This window comes from Fistularia commersonii, chromosome 33 (assembly GCF_037954325.1).
Source record: "Fistularia commersonii isolate RoL2024-O1a breed Wild chromosome 33, RoL_Fcom_v1.0, whole genome shotgun sequence".
Taxonomy (NCBI): domain Eukaryota; kingdom Metazoa; phylum Chordata; class Actinopteri; order Syngnathiformes; family Fistulariidae; genus Fistularia; species Fistularia commersonii.
In genome coordinates, this window is record NC_141316.1 from 9,231,010 (window position 1) to 9,254,570 (window position 23,561).

At 43.8% G+C, this 23,561-nt stretch overlaps 3 protein-coding genes across 3 annotated transcripts; 1 reads left to right on the top strand and 2 right to left on the bottom strand.

The window, feature by feature from the left end:
- The first annotated feature begins 211 nt into the window (after positions 1-211).
- nubp2 (nucleotide binding protein 2 (MinD homolog, E. coli)) lies at positions 212-7,832 on the top strand. The gene is made up of 7 exons (XM_086140221.1): positions 212-315; positions 898-1,013; positions 1,164-1,362; positions 1,712-1,866; positions 2,100-2,210; positions 2,307-2,376; positions 2,701-7,832. Exons 1-7 carry the CDS (start codon positions 300-302, stop codon positions 2,838-2,840), a joined length of 807 nt encoding a protein of 268 aa, XP_085996347.1. The 5' UTR covers positions 212-299; the 3' UTR covers positions 2,841-7,832.
- Positions 3,082-9,978, bottom strand: atp6v0cb (ATPase H+ transporting V0 subunit cb). Its single transcript, XM_086140222.1, has 3 exons — positions 9,690-9,978; positions 5,731-5,914; positions 3,082-4,592 (listed from the first exon to the last, which is right to left on the bottom strand). The coding sequence occupies exons 1-3, from the start codon at positions 9,760-9,762 to the stop codon at positions 4,388-4,390; spliced, it is 462 nt and encodes a 153-aa protein (XP_085996348.1). The 5' UTR covers positions 9,763-9,978; the 3' UTR covers positions 3,082-4,387.
- A 4,041-nt stretch (positions 9,979-14,019) lies between these two features.
- On the bottom strand, positions 14,020-23,371 carry tbc1d24 (TBC1 domain family, member 24). The gene is made up of 7 exons (XM_086140223.1): positions 23,166-23,371; positions 19,564-20,672; positions 18,937-19,095; positions 18,577-18,640; positions 18,032-18,127; positions 16,265-16,511; positions 14,020-15,356 (listed from the first exon to the last, which is right to left on the bottom strand). Exons 2-7 carry the CDS (start codon positions 20,562-20,564, stop codon positions 15,202-15,204), a joined length of 1,722 nt encoding a protein of 573 aa, XP_085996349.1. The 5' UTR covers positions 20,565-20,672; positions 23,166-23,371; the 3' UTR covers positions 14,020-15,201.
- Positions 23,372-23,561: the final 190 nt, after the last annotated feature.

A 23,561-nucleotide genomic window follows, 5' to 3' on the forward strand; every position in this document is an offset into this window, starting at 1 on the left:
AAAATTTTAATTAAAAAAAACAGATTGCTCCTGATTTATTGCTTCTAATATATTCTAATTTAATTCTTCCCTTCCCTAAGAATTGACTCAACACCACACACTTGAATTGACTGAAACGTGTTTGTTTACTACTGATCAATAAAGTTTGACAAGTTGGAGAAAAAATGGGTTTGATGACGTCAAGAAGAGGCGGGACTCTGGGGAATTATGAGGCGCCTGATTGGTCAGGTGGCGCACATCCTCTCCGGAAGTGTTTTGCCCCGGTTCTCTGTGCATGGATGTAGCTTAAAAACGAAAGAATGGCACAAAATAACGGTAAGTGAGCCCTAAAAGTGCTAGTTCTCGCTGCCAGAGAAGGATTTTATCCGCTTCTTTAGAACGCAAACCACTACTCTGTCGCACGAGTTATATCACGTCATTAAATAGCTAGCTAGCCAACAACAGCTAGTTGTAAATGTGTATATCATTATTCATCTCTGGGGTGAGACCGGGCCCTACACTGTTAGTTAACATCGTCACATTGTTTTTTAGTAACGATTTACGTGGTTGTTACATGTTATTTAAAGTCAGCCTACTTTTTTTGAACTTGTGAACCCGGATGACGAAACATGACGCCATTCTTAAAGAGATTGTGCTTCGGATCCCATAGTGGAAGCATCACAATGAAATTAGCATGACACCTTGTTAAATTCAGATGGTTAGAAGTGACGTCCCTAGATTATGATGGGATTAGATGAATGTTGTAATGTCGCTGAGGTCTTCTGAATTGTTTACTTGAAGCATCAAGCAATTCAGAGGACTATATCAATTAATGCAGTTGGTATCGCATCACAATGTATCAATATACTGCCATTCATACATAATGAGTACAACTGAATCCCACTCTTGACTTACTAGAGGGCAGCCTGGCCCAGGTCCGACATGTTGTGTTGGTTCTGTCCGGGAAAGGAGGTGTAGGAAAGAGCACCATCACTTCAGAGCTTGCTGTGGCTTTCAGGCATTCTGGGAAAAAGGCAAGTTTAAATATCCGTCTGGTATTTTGATGTGACAGTGGATAGCATTGCTTTGCTTATAATTATTTTCAGCATTCAATTATGCATGTCTTGCTGTGCAAAGTCATTTTTATTTTTTTTATGTGACGCCTGAATTCATTAAAAATCCAGGTTGGCATCCTGGATGTGGACCTGTGTGGCCCCAGCATTCCGCGCATGATGAATGTGGGTCAATGTGACGTGCACCAGTGTGACTCGGGCTGGGTGCCAGTCTACGCCGATGCAGAGCAAAGCCTTGCCCTGATGTCAATTGGCTTCCTACTAGACGATCCAGATGAAGCAGTGGTGTGGCGTGGACCAAAGAAAACTGGTATTTAATCCCAAATGTGGCACCTTTTCCCCATCTCAGTGCACTTCATTTTTAACAAGAAATAACAGAACCATCTTCACATAATTGATATTATGTCATTGTTCTACTTGATATATGTCTATGGAGGTTCTCAAGTGTTTCAGGTCATGATAAATTCTTGTCTAAATCTTCTCGTCATGGCGACTGAAATGCCTTCAAGCGAAGAAAATCAAGTCCAGTTGCAATGACAAGAAGATTTTGACAAGAATCGTAGATATATCCTACATTCATTGTTGTGTGACTTCCGCAGGTGATTATCTAAATGATGACGCGCTCTATCTGTTGCATCTAAACAAAACGTCTCCTACAGCTCTCATTGGCCAGTTCGTGTCAGATGTAGCATGGGGAGAGCTGGATGTGCTGCTGGTGGACACACCTCCAGGGACGTCTGATGAACATCTGGCGGTTTTGGAGAACCTCAAGAAGCAAAAGGTGACCGGAGCTGTTTTGGTGACCACTCCGCAGGTATGCATTATATTTGTCCAGCCCTCTGTTCTGTTCAGGCTGTTGGCCAGAGGCTAGCTTGTGTTTCACATGAAATACAGCACAAAAGTGTGCAAAAAACAAATGTTTTGCTCCCTTCATGACCTTAACACTTGGTAAAATGATCCCTGTATTGAAAAGATTCAGTCTTTCATTACATTTCTCATGAGATCTTCACTGCCAGTCGGTCTTTCCTGCATCCCGCTCCCTTGCAGGCAGTATCTACCGGAGACGTTAGACGAGAGATCACCTTCTGCAAGAAGACCGGGATACGCATCCTGGGCATTATCGAGAACATGAGTGGCTTTGTTTGCCCAGAGTGTTCAGTGAGTGGCTATTTACAAACCTTGTCCACTAGAATCAAGGTCATTGCTAGCTTTCTGAGTTGCAAACTAAGCTGTATCCATTGTTACTGTTTCCAGGAGTGCAGTTATATTTTCTCCAAGGGTGGCGGCGAGGAGTTGGCGAAACTGACCGGGTCTCCTTATTTAGGTGAGGACGATGTAAAGGCAGCTTCTGCCCACCAGAGGTCACTACATTCACAGTACCAATGTAAAGTAGCAGTGAGTTTTGTGCTCCAGGACTGCCGCAGCCGGTTCAAATGTCATTACATATTGATCCATAATTGCCCGATCAATAGATAATTTCATTCTCTCTCGGTGGTTATTGGCGTTCATGATTAGACCGGTGTGAGTAATGATGCAGCTGATTTAGCTTAGCCCCAGGCGACGACCAGCTAGCAGTTACACCTCCCTGCTGCCGAGCTCCGGTTAGCTGAAGAGAGCTTCTTAATTTCTCCATCCCGGCTTCTCGCAGGCTCCGTGCCCCTGGACCCCAGTGTGTGCGCCAGTCTGGACGGGAAAGACTTCATCCGGTCGTTCCCTGAGAGCGCCACCTTCAGCATCATCAGCGAAATTTGTGAGACCATTCTCCACAGCCTCGAAAACCCAGAGTGACGCAATTTGCCCGAGTTTGACATTCCTGTCCACTCAACACAATGCAGAATTCTTGTATAAATGTGCTTATTTCTATGGCCTGTTTTGTGTTTGAAGAAATTAAACCACTTCCTGTTTTATCTAGTTTTTTTACTTCTGTAAACTATGTTTCATGACACTTCACTTTTTAGACTCGTTTCAGTTCAATTCGACACCCAACAAGCACACAGCTTTGGTTTCGTGTTTGGAGGCCAGTCACATCTAAGTTGGAATCTTCTTTAATTCGATTGTGAAAACATTCTCGTCGACACATCAGGATCAGGTCAATACCAGTGCTAGTACAGGATTGAAGATCGTCGCTTTAGTAATTGCATCAGCAGCAGGATGATTTTCAGAAAACACGCCAGATCAAATGGGGACAGTCCCGCTGAGAACCTGATTTTTGCTGCTTGCCTCAAAGGTGCTCAACAAGTCCACTTTGGTCAGACGAGTATTTCCCTTTTGGGAGGGGGGTTTCCTTTTGATCTGGAGGTGAGTCTTCTGAGCGTCGCCTGCTCGTCAGCTTCACATCCGACAGCGACAGAACACTGAAATCCATGCAGGATTTAAATGGCTGGAATGTGTAAAATGAGGTACAGCCACATATGGGGGGGGGGGGGGCGATGGGTGAAGAAGATGGAAAGGAGATGACATTTGGAAATTACACTTGTGAGACCCAACACTGGGCACACACACCTTTAATGCAAACGGCAGTACTACAGGAAAAACACTGAAGTTTGAGAATGTCAGCGTAATGATTAGAATACAGCTACACACAAAACTCCCACTCCACCAGCAACATACTAGAGGCAGTCTTAATCATTAAACCAAGAATTACAACCAGAGGAATTCCAACCACTTATGACAATTAACCCACAGTGCATTAAATCTATCTATATAGGTATCTATGTCTGTATATATATGTATAATATATCCTGGGTAATTAGACTTTTGCTGCATTTCAACAGTTCATTGAACAATTTATTATAAATAAAATCAGTGGAAAAAAAAAAACAAAAAAAAAACTTAAGTCCATACACATTTCTCTTTACAAATAGATCCTCAAGATTAACTCGTATCAACTCCCAAATCGAAGTGGGAGGAAAGGAAGCGGCGTGGCCCTTCGGTCGGCTGGAAGACCGAAGGCCGGGCTGCTTCTGCCGGCCTCGAGGCTTGAAATAAGTGGAGGGAAAAGGAATCTTCATCATACAATTTTTTTGTTTGTTTTTTTTTGAAACAGTCACACTCGCAGGCACACACGCACGCGCGCGCACACACACACACAAACACGCGCACGAGACAGACGAATCACTACATTGCGCATTTACAAGTTGACTATCAAATTGGGACAACTGTACACATTGTCGAGATAAGATCATACTATGGAGCCACTTTAATTAATTTTTTCCCTGCCTTCACTTCTTTCATCTTGTGTTGCAGACATTATTTTTTTTTACGTTTCCCCACCCCCATTTTTCCTCCAGCAGCAACATAAAGGACATATCTTGAAGTGGAGATGTTTGGGTGTTTTATTTCGTGGACAGAATGAGGGCGACAATCAGCCCGTAGAGACCCAAGACCTCGGCGAAAATCAAGATGAGAATCATGCCCACGAAAAGCCTCGGCTGTTGAGCTGTGCCTCTCACGCCTGCGTCGCCCACTATGCCGATGGCGAAGCCGGCCGCGAGCCCGCTCAGGCCCACGCTTAGCCCCGCGCCCAGGTGGAGGAAACTCCTAAACACAGACAATTACCAATCAGCAACAATTCAAACACACGGCTGCCGACCGCTGAAGCAGGCGATGGAGAGAGCGGAGGGTGAGCGACCGTGAATTGAGGAAAGACCTCAATATTTCAAATAATGAGTTTTCACGTTCACCGCTGCTAGTAGGAGGTACAGTCAGACATCTGGCATGAAGCAAATGATCTCAATATTAAAGAAGTTATGTCTTTCCTATAGAATACGCCTTTCATGCAGGCAGCCTATATCTCTGATCACTTTATTAAATCTAACATATTAACCCCTGCTCTCAGGTGGTCCTGTTGGACGTTTTCAAGCTTCTCTGGATGTGGATCAAGGCGGGTTTTGGTCGTCTACACGGTAACACGATGGCAGCTTGGGAAATGCCTTTTTCTACTAATGTCACTGTGTCACACTTGAGCCTCGGCGCTTTCAAATTAGGAGCCCACTCGCTTTTTTCTTGCCGAAGCATTTTTCTTAAAGCTTTCCCTGTGAAATAACGGCGGAATATTATCCGCCTGCGACGGCAGCGAGTCCCAGTCAAACACAGCGGAGGGGTCGGAGGACTGAGATGTCGCTTCATTTAAACGGTCAGCACTCTGTTGAGCTCGAGGAGGCCACGCCAGAACTGAGAAAATGGCGACCTTGTGTGCACTTGTTTATATTTTATCAAACTATTATGATGCGGATCCAAGGCTCACTTCGATAAATTGTTTATCCTTATTTGATTTGCCTGAGTGCTCTAGTAGTCTGTACCTTTGCCAGTATCGTGGCCAAATAACGGTATTTTAATATCCCTCGACACATGTCTATGGAGGATCTTCAGGATAAATGAGCACTTTTGTGATTATTTGTAATGTTGTCATTCTTATGTCATATTTAAGGACTCAATGTAGCAACAAGCATTTTGCTAGCATTCACGAGTGAATCTGTCCTCTGCATTTGGGTTTAGTGGACACACGCTTTGCTTGAACCAACAGAGAGGATTTGTGGGGGAAGAATATAAATGACTTGAAAGAACAGAGGTCAAATTAGCAGAAACAGGGGAGTTTGGTACATTTTTAAACAAATGCAACATTTCTCTGTAGCCTTTCATCACATGGGTGATGGGTGTCATGGACGACGCCACTTACTTGTAGAGGGAGACTGCCGGCGAGATGTCGTTGGCAATGAGCACAGCTACCACCAGGCCGTAGATGGCTATGATACCCGCCATGACCACGGGGATGATTGACTTCATGATGAGCTCAGGCCTCATCACGGACATGGCCGCTATACCCGTGCCGCTCTTCGCCGTGCCGTAGGCCGCTCCCAAGGCTGGAGAAAAGACAGAGACACGGAGCGGTTAGCTAATCATCTCCAGCTAGATCTCTCCAGGATTTCTTCATTTTATAAACAGAGAAGTCCACAGAGAACTGAAACCAAGGGCCGACCCAAGTATCTAAAGCAGAACTAAAACCGTTTCAGCTTCCCAGAAAAGTCCGATAAACCACTATGGTTTTTCAGCTTGCCGTTGCAGAATGCACGGGCAATATCAGCCTTTTTCAGTCTCATTGCTTCCCATTTGCTTCATCTCTTAGAAAAGCAGCGGCGGTAAATCACAATGAAAACCCCTAGCTAGACGCTGGCACACGCGGAGCTGCTGACGTCACCGGAGAATGCAGCTTCTCCTGTTCGCCTCTTGTCCCTGGCAGGCTTCACTGTGAAGTGACAGGGTGGGAGGAGCGCGACGCCTCATCGCCATGGAAGCTCTGTCATGCCGCGATGCCGGGGCGGGCGAGCTCGGACACACCGATGTCGGATCGATGAGAGAGCGAGAAAATTAAAGGGAAAAAAAAAAAAAAAAAGTCAAAAAGCAGATTACGAGCTGGTTATTCTGCTCAACTAATATTTACAGCATCAGATGTGACAAAAGCTATAAAGCTTATCTGTGAGGGAACACGTGAGTGGGGAGCGCGGGCTGGTTCAGAGACGCTCCCCCTCCGGAACACCACATTTGTTTTTACGACACGCTTGCTGGATATCTGAGATAAGGTTGTCTGAGAAGCTAATTAATTGAACAAAATGCATCTGCATGCAACCTTCTGCATAAAGCATCGTGGACTGCGTCTTGTTCAGTTCTTGGCTGAGCAGGTAGCCAGCATTATGATGGGTCTACTCAGCTCTAATATTAGCCCCGGAGGTTTCTGGCAGGTGGACCCAGAGGAAGACCGGAGGAGGAGGAGGGCCAATCTTCAAATGCACACATGGCAGGGAGCCACACACCAAAACATTTATACTGATTCATTACCAAACCCATCCGGTCGATACAAGGTGAAACAATCCGAGTATAACGAGGAACGCGTTTGCCAAGCCGTGACCGATGAATAAAATGCTCCCGTCCGGTTCGACTTCACCGACGTGCAGATACTCTTTTCTCGTTCAAATTCGGCACCAAGTCTGTAAGACATCGCACATGAAACCGCATGATGAAATGCAAAAAGCTTCCTCCGGAGAGCAATGGGCAGAATAAAGACTTGACGACAAACTCCTCTTGGCCTTCAACCCAAATGTCCATCCTTTATGTTCAGTAACCTATTCACGGCAGGTGCCAAATTAACAATTGTAACAGTATCCTGCAAGCCCATCCTGGACTGGGTAACGTTAACCTCGCCGCCGCGTAACGGCGAATACATAAACGCCGGAGTCCTCGGGCTTTAACATCTGATGATAAAAGGTTTCGTGTGGCAGGGCCGTATCTGCCGTGGTGTGGAGACAACCTCTGGGATTTAATCCTAATCCCTAAGCTTAAGAGGTTTTACCTTTTTTATTTTTTTTTTCTCTCCTAGCAGAATATTTGATATTCTGTGACATCTTGAGATGCCAAAGTAGTAAGTAACTAAAGCTTTGGATGACCTAGCATGCAGATATCGAGGGTATGGACTCATTAACTTGCCGTAAATAGTGAGTGATCTGAGAAAAATCATATTACTATTTGAGGTGGTGGGGAAAAAAAACTGGTTGAAAATAATGCAAAGAAATGCTGAGGTGGGACAACGTGACAGGTTTTCTTTAATACTTTCATTTTTACATGGATTAATTTTAGAAAAATGCAACACAAGGACTCCCTTTATTTAGTCATCTAAATGTGAAATGCCTCAATATCTTCATAAATATAAATCTAGGGATCAGAAACACACGTGTTGGTAGAAATCCTACAGAAATCCTCTTCGACTTGGTAACAAAAAATACAAAAGTGACAAAGAATGAGTGTAGAACAGCTGCAGGTTAGCAGCCACCCCAGTGATCATGCTATGTCACAGATAACAGCACCTTGCGGGGGTCACCGGTCAGGAGCCGGACCAGGCTGGGGAGAACCATCATGAGACTGCTAAAGCAAAGAAACGCCACCATAGGGCTGAAGACTGCAAGTGAAACTTTTCAGAATTGGAAGGAAAGAGTCATTTTTGCATGACGTAGCAAATAAGTGTAGCGAGCAACTGAGATTCTGTGCAGTTCAGTGACTGATTTTCCATAAAATGAATACTGCAGGAGGCAGGCAACCCCACCACTACAACTCAGCAGGATAACCTCCGAGGCAGGTGATTCCCCAGCTGTCCCCCCTTCGCCAACAAACACCTGCACCATTGCAAACTAAACGTTTTGACCAGCAGCCATGCTCCTCCAGACAATCACTTCCCATCACCCGCACGTTATGACACGAGTGGTTTTGGGCATCTACCTTCTTCTCATTTCTGGGGAGGACTACGTGCTCAAGCTATGTATGATTAAATACGCATTAAATTCAGATTTCGATAACATTTGGATCATCTCCTCTGCTTAATACCACAGGAATCCTTTTTTAAAACAATACACGGATAAAAAATCATACTCCCCTACATAAGTCCAATTTTGAAAATCTATCACTTCCTGCTTTCCATCAGTGCTTTTAACACGGATCAGTATAATACGGCTAAATGAAGGACCTAAAACGATCAACGAGAGATGCAACTCCCTAAACTATCTTTAAACAAATAAATGAATAATCTTGATTTTTTTTTTTAATGTTTAAGAGAAATAAAGACATGTGGTAACGATTCGGACTGCGAGATCACATATTCAAGAACAAACTCTGCACTTTACAGAAAGTGCACCACATCGAAAAGGATGTTATTATTATCTGAATTGACAGAAAACAGTGGCTGTTGCTTGAATAAACATTTGAAACGATCAGAAGTTGAACGTCAATTCCAAGTCAGAAGTGCCATCATGTGATCGTCATGTGACCTTGTGTCATTCCTGCGAGTAACAAGGAAGTCGACCAGCTGACCCGTGGCTCCAAAGGGTTACAAAGAAAATCTAATGTTCTGCTCAACATAAGTCGTATTAAAATACGTCTCGCATTGAAATGACTAACTGCCATGTGAAAGTGCAGCAGGCCGGCGAACATTTTCTGTCGTATGATAGCGATTTAAACATGGGGTTCGACTAGTCGATAATGTAAATCGAATGTATCTGTATGCGTTATCCTCCGCTAACGGATACATCCATCAAAATTGCTTTTAGCAAAGAATGCTGCGTCCAACCGTGATTGCTGGCGATGCCGTAAAATTAAACAACGTTAGGATATTTATGATCGTTCTCGTCTCTTTTTGAATTTGCGGTGGATTATTTTAAAATCAAGATGCGTATCGGGCAGGAGTATCTACACGCTGTGCTAACGTTGACGCTAACTAATGTAACGTGTCATCGTCAGCTAATGGTAGCTTCCAAACTCTGCCCTGGCTTATCTTTGATTGGGAGAACGCTTTATTGTATTTAATCAATTTGTCAATAATGCTAAAAACATTCATTCACTGCGCGAAACATCGGTTGTCTCGCTGTGTCAAGCTAAAGCGAAAAAATGACTACTGTTCATTAGCATTAAGGACCATCTTTGACGTTAGCAAGGTGATCGCCTGGCTTTGGTTGATTTAACTACAGATGCATATTATCTTTCAAAAGTAGCTTTGCTGTTCAAACACATAAAAGACATATTCAGGAAAATGAAGCACGGATGCACCAGGCGCCATTTTGTTATCAAACAATATAAAATATGAGAGGTTATAGTTACCGCTAAAAACCATAGCCGCGGAGGCACCCATCACTGCGAAGAACGGGGAGTATTCGGGGACTTCGGTCGACATTGTTCCTCGCTTGATATAAAAAATAATCTAAATATACAAAATGAATTACAACGGTCGGCACGGGGTGGGGGGGAAGAGAAAAAAATGGCACGAAATCCCGTCGAAGGCCAAACGCTTGAGCTGTACAACCCCCGGGTTCCACCAGGAACAGGCTGACTTCCTGACTAGCAGTGAGGCGGCGCAGTCACGACTCTTGTGATAAATAGCCGGCGCAGCAGCACAAAATGGCGAAGCGGAAAAATATCACCTGACCGGCCGTATGGATAATCCATCAAGTCTGGCTAAACGGGGGACACCTTGACTTGAAAAAACCCCAAAACAAAACATTATCATATACAGTACCGCATAACTTGCTTTGAAAAGTCTAATTAGGATTTTTTTCTTCATATTAACTGATTTGTTCCACACAACGGACGCATGATATAACTTTGCCTCTCTTTCTTTTCTTGCTGGTCACCCCCATCAGGCGTCGTTTTGGTTTGCTCCGCTGCAGGGTTTCCTTCACATTCACCCCAAACCAGAGGAGGAAATTGGGGACGTGCAAGGGTGTGTGAAGAGGCTTCTGCCAATGATATTCACACTCTGTCACATTTTGCACTGTCAGATATATCATCTGAACCCTCATGTTGAGAGTGTCCTCCAAAAGGAAACCCATTATCAATATGGATGATAAGATTGGAGTGTGTCGTGGTCCCAAGTCCAGATGTGAGATGTGCAGCGTGTGTCTTTGCACAGTGCAGAGGCCGGCTCACAGTCAGCTGTGGCATTCTGCAACGTGAAGCGTGACAGTGAAAGATTTCGAGGCAGAGTGTGCACGGCTTGGCGTGTTTGTGGTGGGGGGCTGGGTGCTGAGAATCCCCATCCCAGCAAGTGCAGGCTAAAAGATCAAGAGAGAGGAGGGGGAGCTGCTGCGAGGGGATGTGACTCAGTGAGGGCCTGTGCAGTATCCTCCTCCTCTCTCTCCATCCACCCACAGGCCTTCTCCCTCTGCAATGCCCAGTCCAGTCACCACCAGAGATGGACCCCTCCCCTGTGTGGTTCCCTCAGCCATGATACAATTTTCCAACCCAGCATCGCAGACCATGCATCCCCGCTCGGTACGATGCAGGTCCCCTGGGTCAAAACTCGTCCATGGATATTTTGAATGTGTAGCCGCTCTGCCAGGACGTACAGAATTAACACGCATGTAACGGGGAATTATGGACGCAGTGAACAACGGTGACAATAGGCATAGATGGAGATTCCCATCGTCATCGTTCCAGGTGTCGTTCCACCTCAAAATTGTTTTGCAGTGAAGCTGCAGAGAAATGCAGGCTCAAGTTATTCAGGGTGACTGTACTTTGTTGAGCCTGACAAACAAAGCTCCAGAAATACAACCAAGTATCCCTGTGGAACATCTCACCCCGCAGTGACCATGCACACAATCCTCTTTGCAGCGGTGATACTTTCAACAATCTGTAGAAAAAAGTCGAGCTGAGCAAATGCAGAGCGACTGCAACTGTCAGATTTCATTATGAGATGATGTTGCAATGATCATGCAATCATTTTGATCATCTGCAGAATATGGTAACTCATAGTTTGTTGGGGATCGTGTGATCCAAGAACCTCAGATGGAGACATCCAGGAACTCATCTGTGCATTCACACCTGCAGAGGCAAGGAATTAATGGCTATTCCCTTTCATGCTGGGGATACAATCAGCTCAGTCCACGTTCTACTTGTACGTGAAGATTTTCCACACAAACGCCGGTATCTCCTCCTGATGCTGAAAGTAAAAGCTGCTGAATATCCAGACTGGATTTTTTTGTGATCCTTATGTAAATGTATATACTCACCATATTTTAATGCAGGGGTGAACAATTATTTTGTCTGGCGGGCCACGTTTCTTGTTTAATTTTTATGTGTGGGGCAACTAGGTATCACATAAATTGAACAAAATGAAAATTGCAATTTAAATATTGAATTTTTTTGGTCATTTTATTTCAAATTTCAAATCATTAATGATCATATAAATGTACCAACATTATTTTGTAGGTAATCATCCATATAAATGAAACCAAAAGGAAAAAAAAAGGAGTTTCAAAGTTCAATATTGGTTGAAAATACCTTAAAATATTCAAAGAAAATAGCTCGGCGGGCCAGATATAAAAGCAAAACAGGACGGATGTGGCCCGTGGGCCGTAAAATGCCCAAATCTGTTCAAATGGCTCACTTTCAGGACTTTCTGATAAAGGAAGTTGTGAGAAATTCTCACAAGGCTGTGACTCAGTTCAAGGTGCACCACGGAGCGTTAATTGACATTTAGATGTTTTGAATGTATGTGACATTAGACATATCGATGGTGTTTTGCAAATAGTACATTTGTAGTATTAGAACAAGCATGTCCAAAGTCTGTTACACTGTTAGTGGGATTTTCCCATCTCGAATTTAGAAGTTCATTGTGAGCATTCAATTAATGTTTCAAATAAACCTAGATATGTTTTCTCTTTCTGAAAGTTTTTTTTTTTCAAGACACAATTTTTCCTCATTCTATGTGGTATTCATGTATGAAAGACAGTGATTTTGGTTAAAAATTTTTAGATTTGTGTTCTGTGCTAAGACATGAAAAGTATGCTGTTTGCAATAAAAAAAAAAAATCATGAAATAGTTAAATTGCATTTAATACTAATGGATGAATGGTCGGCTCTCATGGATTTTCACCTCACCAAATGCGGCCCTCTTTGCCAAAAGTTTGGACACCCCTGCATTAGAATACAGAAATACCAGGATGCTTAGATAAAGAGTAATTGAACTAAAAATATTTCCATTCATAATTAATGTGTTGACTTAACTTATCTCTTTAAATGCATAATTAATCAATAAAGTTGAATTTTTGAAAAGGGTTATTTGTAATGTTTTCATTGAAGTCAGTAACACAAGCAGGTCAGCTTTAAGACAGTGCAGCCTTCAATCTGCTGCCTGCAGACCCTTATTATCTGAAGTGTGTGTGTGTGTGTGTGTGGTCTCACAAAAGGGTTAAAGACTTAATCATCTTATTTCCTGAGGTTGGAAAGCGTGGTTTTTCAAGAGATGCGCCAGACCAACACTCAAAGGAGCAGCTAAATATAGGCGCGCATGTGTGATTGGCTGAGTGTGAATCCTGAATGAACAGCCGAGTCTCGAGCAGATGGAGGACAGGAAGAGAGGGACTTCACTCTGACATCCAGGATACTCGGATACTCCCTTTAAGAGTTCATCTTTTATTGAATATCTGGCAATGACTCAAACGACGTCCTATCACTGGAGCCCCGATGCGGTGTGCAAATACACTGCGAACCGGGGATATTTATAATTCTTTTGCGATCCGTGTCATCTATTATCGATTTCATACATTCCCCCTACACCTGTCGATTAAAACCAAGATTTTTCAAATACATTTTTAGTCGCCGTGACTAACATCTACGGTGCCGAATGTTTTCCAGTCACACAGTTCAACGTCAGAAGGTTCCTCAAAGTCACGCAAACTAAAATAGACCTCACACTGGAAGAGACATGGATGAGTAAGTTTGCAGTCGCCATCACCTCATGTTTTATTGCGAGTCCTAAAGATACTGTCAGATGTAACTGGGCCGGATCAGCGGGATTATTCTTCCAGTGCAACGGGGAAATGCCCAGTGGAAACGGCCGATGAGGATCACAAGTCCAGGTCTTTTAAGGCTTTGAAGTTTTTCTTTTTTAAAATCCACGGAAGTTATGCAAACAGGTGGAAAACGATCTAAGGATCAGGGACTAAGAACTTGCGCGGCCTACAGACCATGTTCATAAGCGCATGATAATTTGCGTGAAAAATTGTGGAATATCTGCCAAAAAAATAAAAAATGCCTTCAGAAAATGTGTATTAGAAATATGTAAAGGCACGAGGGATTATTTTAAATACTGTTTTACATTTATATACATCTAAGAACCTTAGCTAAAATTGCAATACCAGCATTTGTGCATATTAATGTGTGTTTAAACAGTGTTTAACTGTTCAAATAGGAGTGTTGGGAGCAGTTACAGCGGCCCTTTACCATTGAGGCACCAGAAAACACAAACTGGGGATTAGGCTTTTAAATTCCTGCTCAGCTGACTTTAAAAAGGCATTTGGCATACTGGTGTGGGTCTGAAAATATGTAACCCGCTCTTCGCAGCAGCAGAGCTGTGACAGACGCAGGAGAAAAAAAAAAAAAGAAAAGAAAAAGGGGTGGAGGTAAAAAGAAGCAAGACAATAGAAGCATAGTCTGCTGAAAGCATATTGCTATATTTTCACATGTAGAATACACCGGTGGTTATTTCACTGATATTTCACGAGAGCGCTCTTTGGACACACAGGTACAAATAGAATGCGAACAGGCCACAATTTCTGGACTTCTTTTGTTACCGTTTTCAGACTGGAAAGGACGGAGATAACAGTAAAATAGTAAATGGAAGAGAATGATGAACACGTGTTTCTCCATTACTTGTAAACCATAAACACCGTAAAGGTGCTTGTTTTTTTTTTTTTTCCTCAAATATCTGCACTTATATTCACCTGAATGTTCATACAAAAGGAGGCTTGTCAAACTGCTACTCATTGAAAACACAGCTTTCGCATACAGTATGTATGGTGCAAAATGTGCAACAATTAAATTCACCACTGATACTCACAAACACCACATCATTTCATCTTACAGATTTTCCCAAATAAGTGCAATGGATCAAAAAAAAAGTGAGAAGAGAATCCTGCAGAACGTGACCAAGAATTTTTTTTTTCTTTTTCTTTTTTTTTTTTAAACAACCTCACAACATCATTTTCCATCTTAAGTTTTTAACGTTTAAAACCCACTTCTTGGCAAAATCGTGAACACTTGGCTTCACGGATATCATTATAATAAACCACGGATCCACGACGCACGACGGTCAACACTGCTTTGAAGGACTGGAGAAGTCGTTTTGTGTAAATCTGGCAGACCGAGATAAACCGCGTGGACATAAAACCAAATCTACATTCAGAGGGAGGCGTGTTCCTGCCTGCCGTGCACACGTACACATCACGGCGTTCATAAGGTTTAAGATATTGGGTGTAACTGGAATTTCACATCATAACTGTAGCCAACACAGTTAGTAGGACAACATGATACAAATCTGTAAATATAAAAATAAACGGAAAAACAAAAACAGTATTTTTGTCATTTTTAAATTTGGATAAGCTGAATGAATAAATAAAATTGTTAATCATATATTAATTTGCAGGACGGCTTTAGTTCTTACTGCATCTAAGAGATTTCCACGTGGAAAATCTCTGATGTATTTATATAGACTGTATATATTTTTTTTTTAAAATGTAAATGACCTCTTATTTTACCGCTTAAGGAATAAAAACTCGCACGCGTCCGCGTCGGGAGCGACGTACGGTCGAGCACGTGCGTCCAGCTGCGCAGGATTAGGAGGCCATGGCATCCTGGAAGCCCCACACCTCCAAGAGGGAGACCTGGAAGGTTTCCGCGCACAGAGGCGGGTTGTCGAAGGTGGTGCAGCTGCCGGTGCGCCCGTGATTCAGCTCCGAGTCGATGTAGAGGGCGTTTCCGTCGCCTCCACCTGAGCGCGCACACAGGGGGGAGGAATTCTGTCGGTTAAATGTTCCTGGATACATAAACAAATGAGGATACGCTATTCTTCATGCGCAATAGTATACTCTTCACCGGCTTCCTGCTCATTAGCTTAGTCCAGGGCTTTTGAAAATAATTAATTCTTGATTAAAATGTATTTTATTTTAGTTCATTCATTTCTAACATTTAATTTCAAATTTGAAAATATGACGATCCTGTAACATCTAAATGAAACCTGTTAAAATATTTTTGTCGTTCTCTCTGCACATGCCAGTGAAAGGATGACAGCATGTATTTGTTTTTTTTGTTTTTTTGTCTCCAAAAATACAAAAAGTATTTTGCTTGAAAGTAACCCAACATCTTTTTTTGAGAGTGCGAAATATTTTGTTGCATGCAGAAAAGTTGTTTTGTTTTCTCTGCAGTTGTTTATTGCTTTAAAAAAAAAAAAAAAAAGCTACACAATTTGTTTATACATAGCGTGAAGGCAACGAAATAACATTATATGATGTGTTAATTCGTTTTAAATTTCAAAAGGGTTGTGTGTTTTCTTTACTGTTGGGAAACAGGTCCAAATGTCTCTGAGTGGTAAAGGTTGCCGACCACTGGCTTAGTCGAATAAAAAGGTAAAATAGAAGATCAGACGCTTCCATTGATCAAATATAAATTTTAACAAAAGCAACGGTTTGGATCCAGCTGGTTGTACAACTTCGTATTGTAAATGGTTAACTGCAGTGCAGGTGTTTAGTTTAGCGCAAACATTATTGGATTGCTCTCTAATCTAATCTTGTCCAATGAAAGAGAACGCAGAAAAAAAAAAAGCAGATTTTTCCATCATGTTGGCCGACGCCTGGAATATCTGACAGTATTTTGGACACACGGACCGAGGTCTTCACTTACCCACTATGATGGAGTCAAAGTTTCCAGCCATGAACATGGATGTGTTCTTTGAGTTCAGGTTGAAGTGGCGGGCGGACAGGAAGGGCGACAGCTCCCCGGCGGGCTTCTCCGGCTGCTGCAAATTGTTGCTGTCGGAGTTTTGCCCCTCGGACGCGTCCGTGTTCTCCTGGCCCTGGTCCTTGATGGCGGAGGCTAACTCCGGGTGGCGGATCACCACCCACTCGTAGCGCTCCATCTCCGGCTTCAGCTAAGCAAGGAATAACAAATACATGCTTTACATGCCATAATATTTCACCTTTATTCACATTAAAAATCGCAAACCGCCTTTTCCAAACATAAACTGCTTTCCTTTTTTTTTTTTTTTAAACTGTTTTTGTTTAGTTTTTCTCTTCATCAATAAGACAGGTAGATGTACCACATATGATGAGATGACATGATCATGTCAGGACATAAAATAGTAACAGAAAAATCAGGGGTGGAGCAAAGAAAAAAAAATATATAAAAAGGGGTGTGTGAAAAATTATATATATATATATATATATATATATATATATATATATATATATATACACACATACCTAAGAATACATACATAATATATATACATAACAATATATACATAAGCATATATACGATGTCATAGCGATCGTGTAGCTGAAGCTCTGCAGATCAGCAGACGCGCACGTGGGTGTGGGATTAAATAAAGCGCAGGTTAATTATTTGACAAAAACAAAATTACTTCTACCTCATAATTATATATATATATATATGAAAAAAAAAGATAAGAAATAAACAAATAACTCCACATTGATAATCTACAAGAATATGATGCTTATGTTTTCAAAACTCTTCTGTATTTTATTTGTATTATATCATAATACTTGTTGTATTAATAAAGACATGACAGATCCCCACCATTTTGTAAAAATAGGCTTCTGAAGTCTAAATGAATATGTAATTTGTTGGATTCATATATTATATGTAGAGGCCACTTAATAGTTATGGCTTTTAATGCTGCTGTAAGCAATATGTTTAGGAGGTATTTTTCATCCTTTCTGTCTGCACCCATAGGGGTTCCTCTAATAATGCAGTCGTAGGACTTTGTGGAAAATCCTGTTTGAAAACCGCTTTCAGGGCATCAAAAACTTCCTTCCAAAATAAACATGGTTTAGGGCAAAGCCAAAATGTGTGTATGGTTGGCAATATCTTTACCACAATTCCTTGAACACACTCACAAGAACACATTCCCGAAGGCATTATTCTCCTGCCGCGGTGTCAGGTAAGTGTCTGCGCTGCTACGACCGGGATCGGTTTACAGGAGTTTCCGATCTGCTTGTGATTAAGAATGAATGCGGGGGGTTGGCGTGTTCTCTGGCGTGAGGGATGTGCCGGCCCCAACCGCCCGCCTGTGAGCGCGCACAGCCAGCTGAATAATTCAAAATGTTTTTGCGTGCATTACATTTACATTACAGTCGGCAGACGCTTTTATCCAAAGCGATTTACAAACTGTGCATTTTAAGTGAATGCTGCAGAAGGATACTAGACACTATAAATTGTGAAGGATCAGACCGACTTTGCAAATAGTTTTCATAAATAGTTGGAGTTCAGTTAACGGTTCAGATGGAGATAAGAAATGACCAGACAGCGCCCTCGTGTGGACAGAAGGGGTATTGCAGGGCATTAGAGAGGAAGGCGTTTCCTCAATGAAAGGAGTCTCGTTGCATTTGAAATAAAGAAAAGCCAGTGAAAAGGGATGCTTTTGCTCACCCTGAATACGAAGCACTCCCCCGTACCAAAGAAGCTCAGCTTGTTGCCTCCTCTCTTCCGCTCCTCCCAGTCTGTCGACAGGAAAGCTCCGCATACCTGTCGACAAACAAACCATACGCCCGCTGCTGAGGCCTCGTCATTAATCACAGTATTTCTTCAAACTACCAGCGTTTACGCTAGAATAAATCACCCGAGACACACGTGAAGTGAAACCTGGAGCAGAGAGTCGTTTGCTCAACAAAAAATTGATTTGTGGAGCACAGCTTTAACAATCAAGGTGTTGTAATTGAAAGAGAAATTTGTTTGCGAAAGCGGTACAATTTCCTTTTGGCTCCGGCTCTTTCTTTTCCTAAAGTACCGCCTGCTACTCTGAGCTACTTGTATCCATCCAGTGAATGCACACAATGGATGGATGTCCAATATCTGACAGCTGCTTCAAGTAATTTCAGTAATGTCACTGGGTTCATGTCCTGCAAAAAAAAACATAAAATCTTCAATTCACTCCATAATAAAAAATTTAGGGCTCGTGGATTTGTTTTGCTTACGTCTCCGTCTGTGGTCCTGATGAGCAGCAGAGTGGGTTCGTAGCCTTCACAATGGGAATAAAATCTAAATATAAAAAAAAAACAACAATTGCTTAAACAAATGAAACTGCATCGCATGAGAAACACGATCTGGACGACGTCATAGCGATCGTGTAGCCGAAGCTCTGCAGATCAGCCGACGCGCACGTGGGTGCGGGATTAAATAAAGCGCAGGTTAATTATTTGACAAAAACATAATTACTTCTACCTCATAATGGGCAGAGAACCGAATCGAAAGACATTTAAAATAAACCTCGCATGTCAACGGCCGATAGAGATGACGGGGTTTTTCGGGAAAGTAGGTCACCAGAGTCAAAGCACCTGTTCAGGCTGCAGCCGTGGTTGGAGGTGGTGAAGAGCAGTTGTGGTTGACACAGGGCAAAGCGCTCGGGAATCCAGGACCAGATGTCCCGCATCTCCTTGGTGCTGACGATCTCCGAGGAGAAGGTGTCGGGGTTGAGCGCCAGCTGCACGTTGCGCCTGCAAAAACCCGGGAAATAAAGACACGGGAAGTGATGAGGAGGATCACAGCTGTTCGTTTATAATTTGCAAAAACCGACAATTAAATTGTGATGTTCTACATCCTGTGCATGAATGAGAATTATAACAAATAAACATGCAAAGGGATGACCCACCTAGCACTGTGAAAGAACCAATGAAGGAAACAGGATGGTGAGTGGAGATGAGAGAGAAGATGACGGATGGGAAAACATGGCAAAACAAGGGCAGAGAGTAAGACGAGGATGCAAAAGCAAGTTAAAATCATTCACCGCTTCGTGCATCTGACAGAAACAGCCTGGGTTCTATTAGCGCGACGAACGTCTTCTATTGCAGCGAAACCTAATTAAAGCTCATCGCAGTAGAAGCCTACCGTCCGGGCCGCCGCAGACGTTGTTATCAAAAGAAAAGACAGCGCGTGAAAGGTTAAAAACCGCGTTGTGACTATACCGCTTCTGCTTGACTGTAATCCCTTTCTGCTGCAGGGACTTTTCGTTCGTGAGCTGCAACAGGGTGATCTCCTTGCGGCTGAAGAGACGGATAGAGAAGGCCTTTTCGAGCAACTTGTCAGGCGTCACCGTGGAGGCGATGCCTTTGACGAACGCTTGGATGTCGGCCCTGACTTTGCCTGAATCCTGCTGCTGCTGCTGCTGCTGCTGCTGCTGCTGGCTCCCCGGCGCTCCCGCCTTGTGCTTGCGATAGAATTTGAGCAAAGCGATGGCCACGCGGTAGAGAATCTTGTAGCCCTCGACCAGGTACACGTCCAGGACCCGGACCATGTGGCTGAAGGGCAGGTCGCCCAGCACCCAGCGCTGCCAGTCTGAATACACCTCCAGAACATCCTGCGCCGTGGCAACGATCAGTTTGTGTGCAGACGCGCAGTACTTGTTGGCCAGATCGCCGAAGGTCATGCAGCCGGACTCATAGGCCAGAAAGGTCTGGTCCAGCAGCCGCTTGCCGGGCTCGTTGCAGGCAAGGATACGGCTGACGTGCTCGAAACACTGGGCCTCATCGGCGCTGAAGTGCAGGAGCAGAGACGTGACGGCCGGCAGAGACGGGCAGTACGAGATATCGGGGAACTGTCCGGCGAGGCAGTTGATGACCTGATGGGCCGAGGCGACGGCCTCCGGCTTCAGGCAGTAACGAGGCACGGGACTTCCGTCTACGATCTCTGGCAAGGGGACGTTCGAGGAGGGCTTCTTGGCGGCGGCGTTTCCCATCACGTCACGATACACTTCCGCATCCGGGGTGACCGTGCGACAGGGGATGGCTTTGATGAGCTGCTGGTAGACCTGCGCCCGCAGTTTGTGATTCTTAGCCCAGTAGCCCTGCCGAGCCATCTGCTTGAACTCCTTCAGGTCCTTGCAGTCCACCTTGGTGGGTCCAGCGCTCTTGGACAGGTCCCCCATCTGGTTCCAGTCCACAAAGCTGCCGTAGTCATCTTCGGCCATGTTGACGCGGACTCGGTGGAGCGCCTGGGACGACGGAGCGGAGGGCTTTCCGGGGGTACCACTAAACTCGCCTGCTTGCTTATTTTACTGAACGGACCATGATGATTTCTGGAAAACACAAGGGAGAGAAAAGAGAGCGGATTACACGAGCGGCAGTCCCTGTATTTACAAGAGTACAAAAATGTCGTGGAGTCAAATGACTGTCGATGGACGACAATATAACGAGATTCTTCCGTGTAAATTGAGCAATATCAAGTGAGGAGGGGCAAGAGCGTCTTCATTTTGCCTGGTTCGCTGAATATGGGCTCTTCTTTGACCGTCAATTAGCCAAGGCTAACACTAAGGACACATTGGGAGATATTAATAGATCTGATTTCGACGCGGCCGGCTGAATAAAAGCAGAGATGTATTACTATTCTGGTCATCTCTGCAAATTTGACCCGCAAAGTGAAATTAACCAATTGAGATAATCGGATTCCCCCCCCCCCCGGCAAAGACCCTCAGACGCACGCGGCCGTGGACATCGCGCATTTCTCACGTCTCGGCGCAAATAAAATCTGTTGCTTGAACGGAATGTGGCGAGAAGCCCTTCCCAGGGCTGCCATATGACAACTAAAAACAAGTTCAGACGCCCTTTGATGCGCAAAAATATCCCGGGACACACTGAACTGGACAGGCTAAGCTTTATATTCGACCCATCAAGACGGCCCAATTTTGTCGTCGTGTATTCTCACCGTCACGCCGCTCTTTTCTGGACGGCGCGAATGGCGAGACGATCGGTTAAACCACCCTAAAAACATCAAGTCACATGGACAGCGTGTCCAAAGATCGCTTGCAATATAATGGCATCAGGAGTCCTGGATATTCTGCGATCATCACAGCGAGTCACATGGCGGCGGATTCCAATTCCTTATTCCATGTCAATCTGTAACATTTACGGTAGTGACCAACACGCACAGATTAACAATCTCTTATTTTACCCTTCGCCCTTGACAGATTCACCAAAGACAGGAACGCCAAAAAGCCAAAGAACCCATTCATGTTCGTCAATTCCATTTCTTTCCAATTTGTATCCCAATATTATCAATTCAAGGAATCAGAACGGTGCCTTAACCTGATTTAGCTTAAAAGCTAACGAAATACTCGGCTGTAACTTCCCTGTCGCCCCGTAAGCCTTTAACTTCTGTCCATCGATCAAAAACCGAGGACACATTTACTACGATGATGCACAGGAGCGGCTGTCGCTGTAATTTTTTTCTAAAAACATGCCAGCATTCTGCCATCACCGTTCATCAAATGTGAATATTTTATAATTTCGCGTTACTGGCTTTATCTCGCTCATCTTTTCACCGGTGATATTTCAAAAGCAAGCCAGTAACGCAATTGACAAAATATGTGAAAGATGAACGTGTAATGAGAAATAAATGAAGGCAAGAACCTTCAATAATCGCATTAAATAAATTGAGTTAAAGGGGTGTTTGATCTCAGCAGCTTCCAAGCGCTGCTCCGTTAATATCGTCATAAAAGTTCACACAGATAAAAGATCAGACCGTGTTTGTGCGCGTTAGCAACAATTACTCCTGCATACTTGAGAAATAAATAAAAGATTCAAAGTTGGAACCAGGCGGTGAATGGGCTGCAACTGCACGACTGATAACGCTCGGGTCTTCATTTACAAGACAGGATTTGCCCAGGAGTTACGTCTTGAAATTCTAATCCCCCCCCCCAAAAATGATCTGGCTGTACTTTTAGAGCCGCTTTCCTTTAACAAGATGAAGCTCGATCGCAGGCCAAACGACTGCGGTAGATCAACCGGATCCTGTTAGAGCCCTTAAGACATTAGATTTACAGTTGACTGAAAACATTTTACCAAATCGCAACTGGTGACCGACCAGTCATTATTACCAGAAGTTGCACTCAGGTTGACTAAACAGTGTGTTGGTGTGTTTATGTACAACAAGACTCAATCTGCATTAAAAACAAATCAATGCAAAAAAAAATCTCCATGTGTTTATTCTATTTTAAATGCAATTTTAACACCAGGAGTTGATGCACGGAGGACAGGGATGAGTTGGGTTGTGAGTGCAGTTTTCCTGGAGCAGGACCAGGACAGGCAGCTCAAGTGAACGTTGCAGAAAACAAACCCTGTCAAGCCTCGTCCCTGAACTCAGCATTCACGTTTACAGTGCGACACCCAGTGCCAACACACAGCTGCCAAGTGCACCTGTATGTCGGCTATAAATTGCAAAAAAAAAAAACCTCTCTCTCTCTCTCTATATATATATATATACATACAAAAGCTAGGTAAATGAGGAGATAACAACTTCCAGGAGAGGAGTGTTTACCATGAAGTCAACCTCACACAAGCGTTTCCATTCAAACCTGCCAAGTTAGCATTGCTAGCGTTAGCTAGCCGCTCCTGTCATCCTGTGCTACGCGGTTCGAAGGCTTCAGAGACCTTCAGACGGACACACAACACGCCGCGATACACGACCGGCGTGGGGGGGGTCATACAAATATAGACAAATACACACACATATATAAAAAGAATAATAAAATAATGCTACCGATGCTGCACCGGCTAGCATCAGCGTTACCAACCAGAAGCGACTTAGGTTCCGCGGGCTGCCTTAGTTTGTTGATGTGACGGAGATTTCAGCTTGAAATGATGAAAAAGCGACGCGGAGAAAGCCGCTGGACGCCACCGACGGGAGCAGGAATCAACGCCGCAGCACGGGAGCGAACCGGGGCGGGCGAACGCTGCGGGGATCTGGCATCGGACATGCCGGTGTCGCCGCGACCCGGTCGAGCAGAGATGTCTTGAGACGTGAAGCAGAATTCATATTAAGTTGCCTCGAGCATGCGCAGTAGCTCCCGAGCAGAGGTCACGGTGGGCTTCTGTGGAGGAGGAGGAGGAGGTCAGGTGTGTCACACCACTAGGTAATGTTTGCAACTTCTTTTGCACCTCCTTTCGGCTTTTCAAGTTTTTTTTTTCTC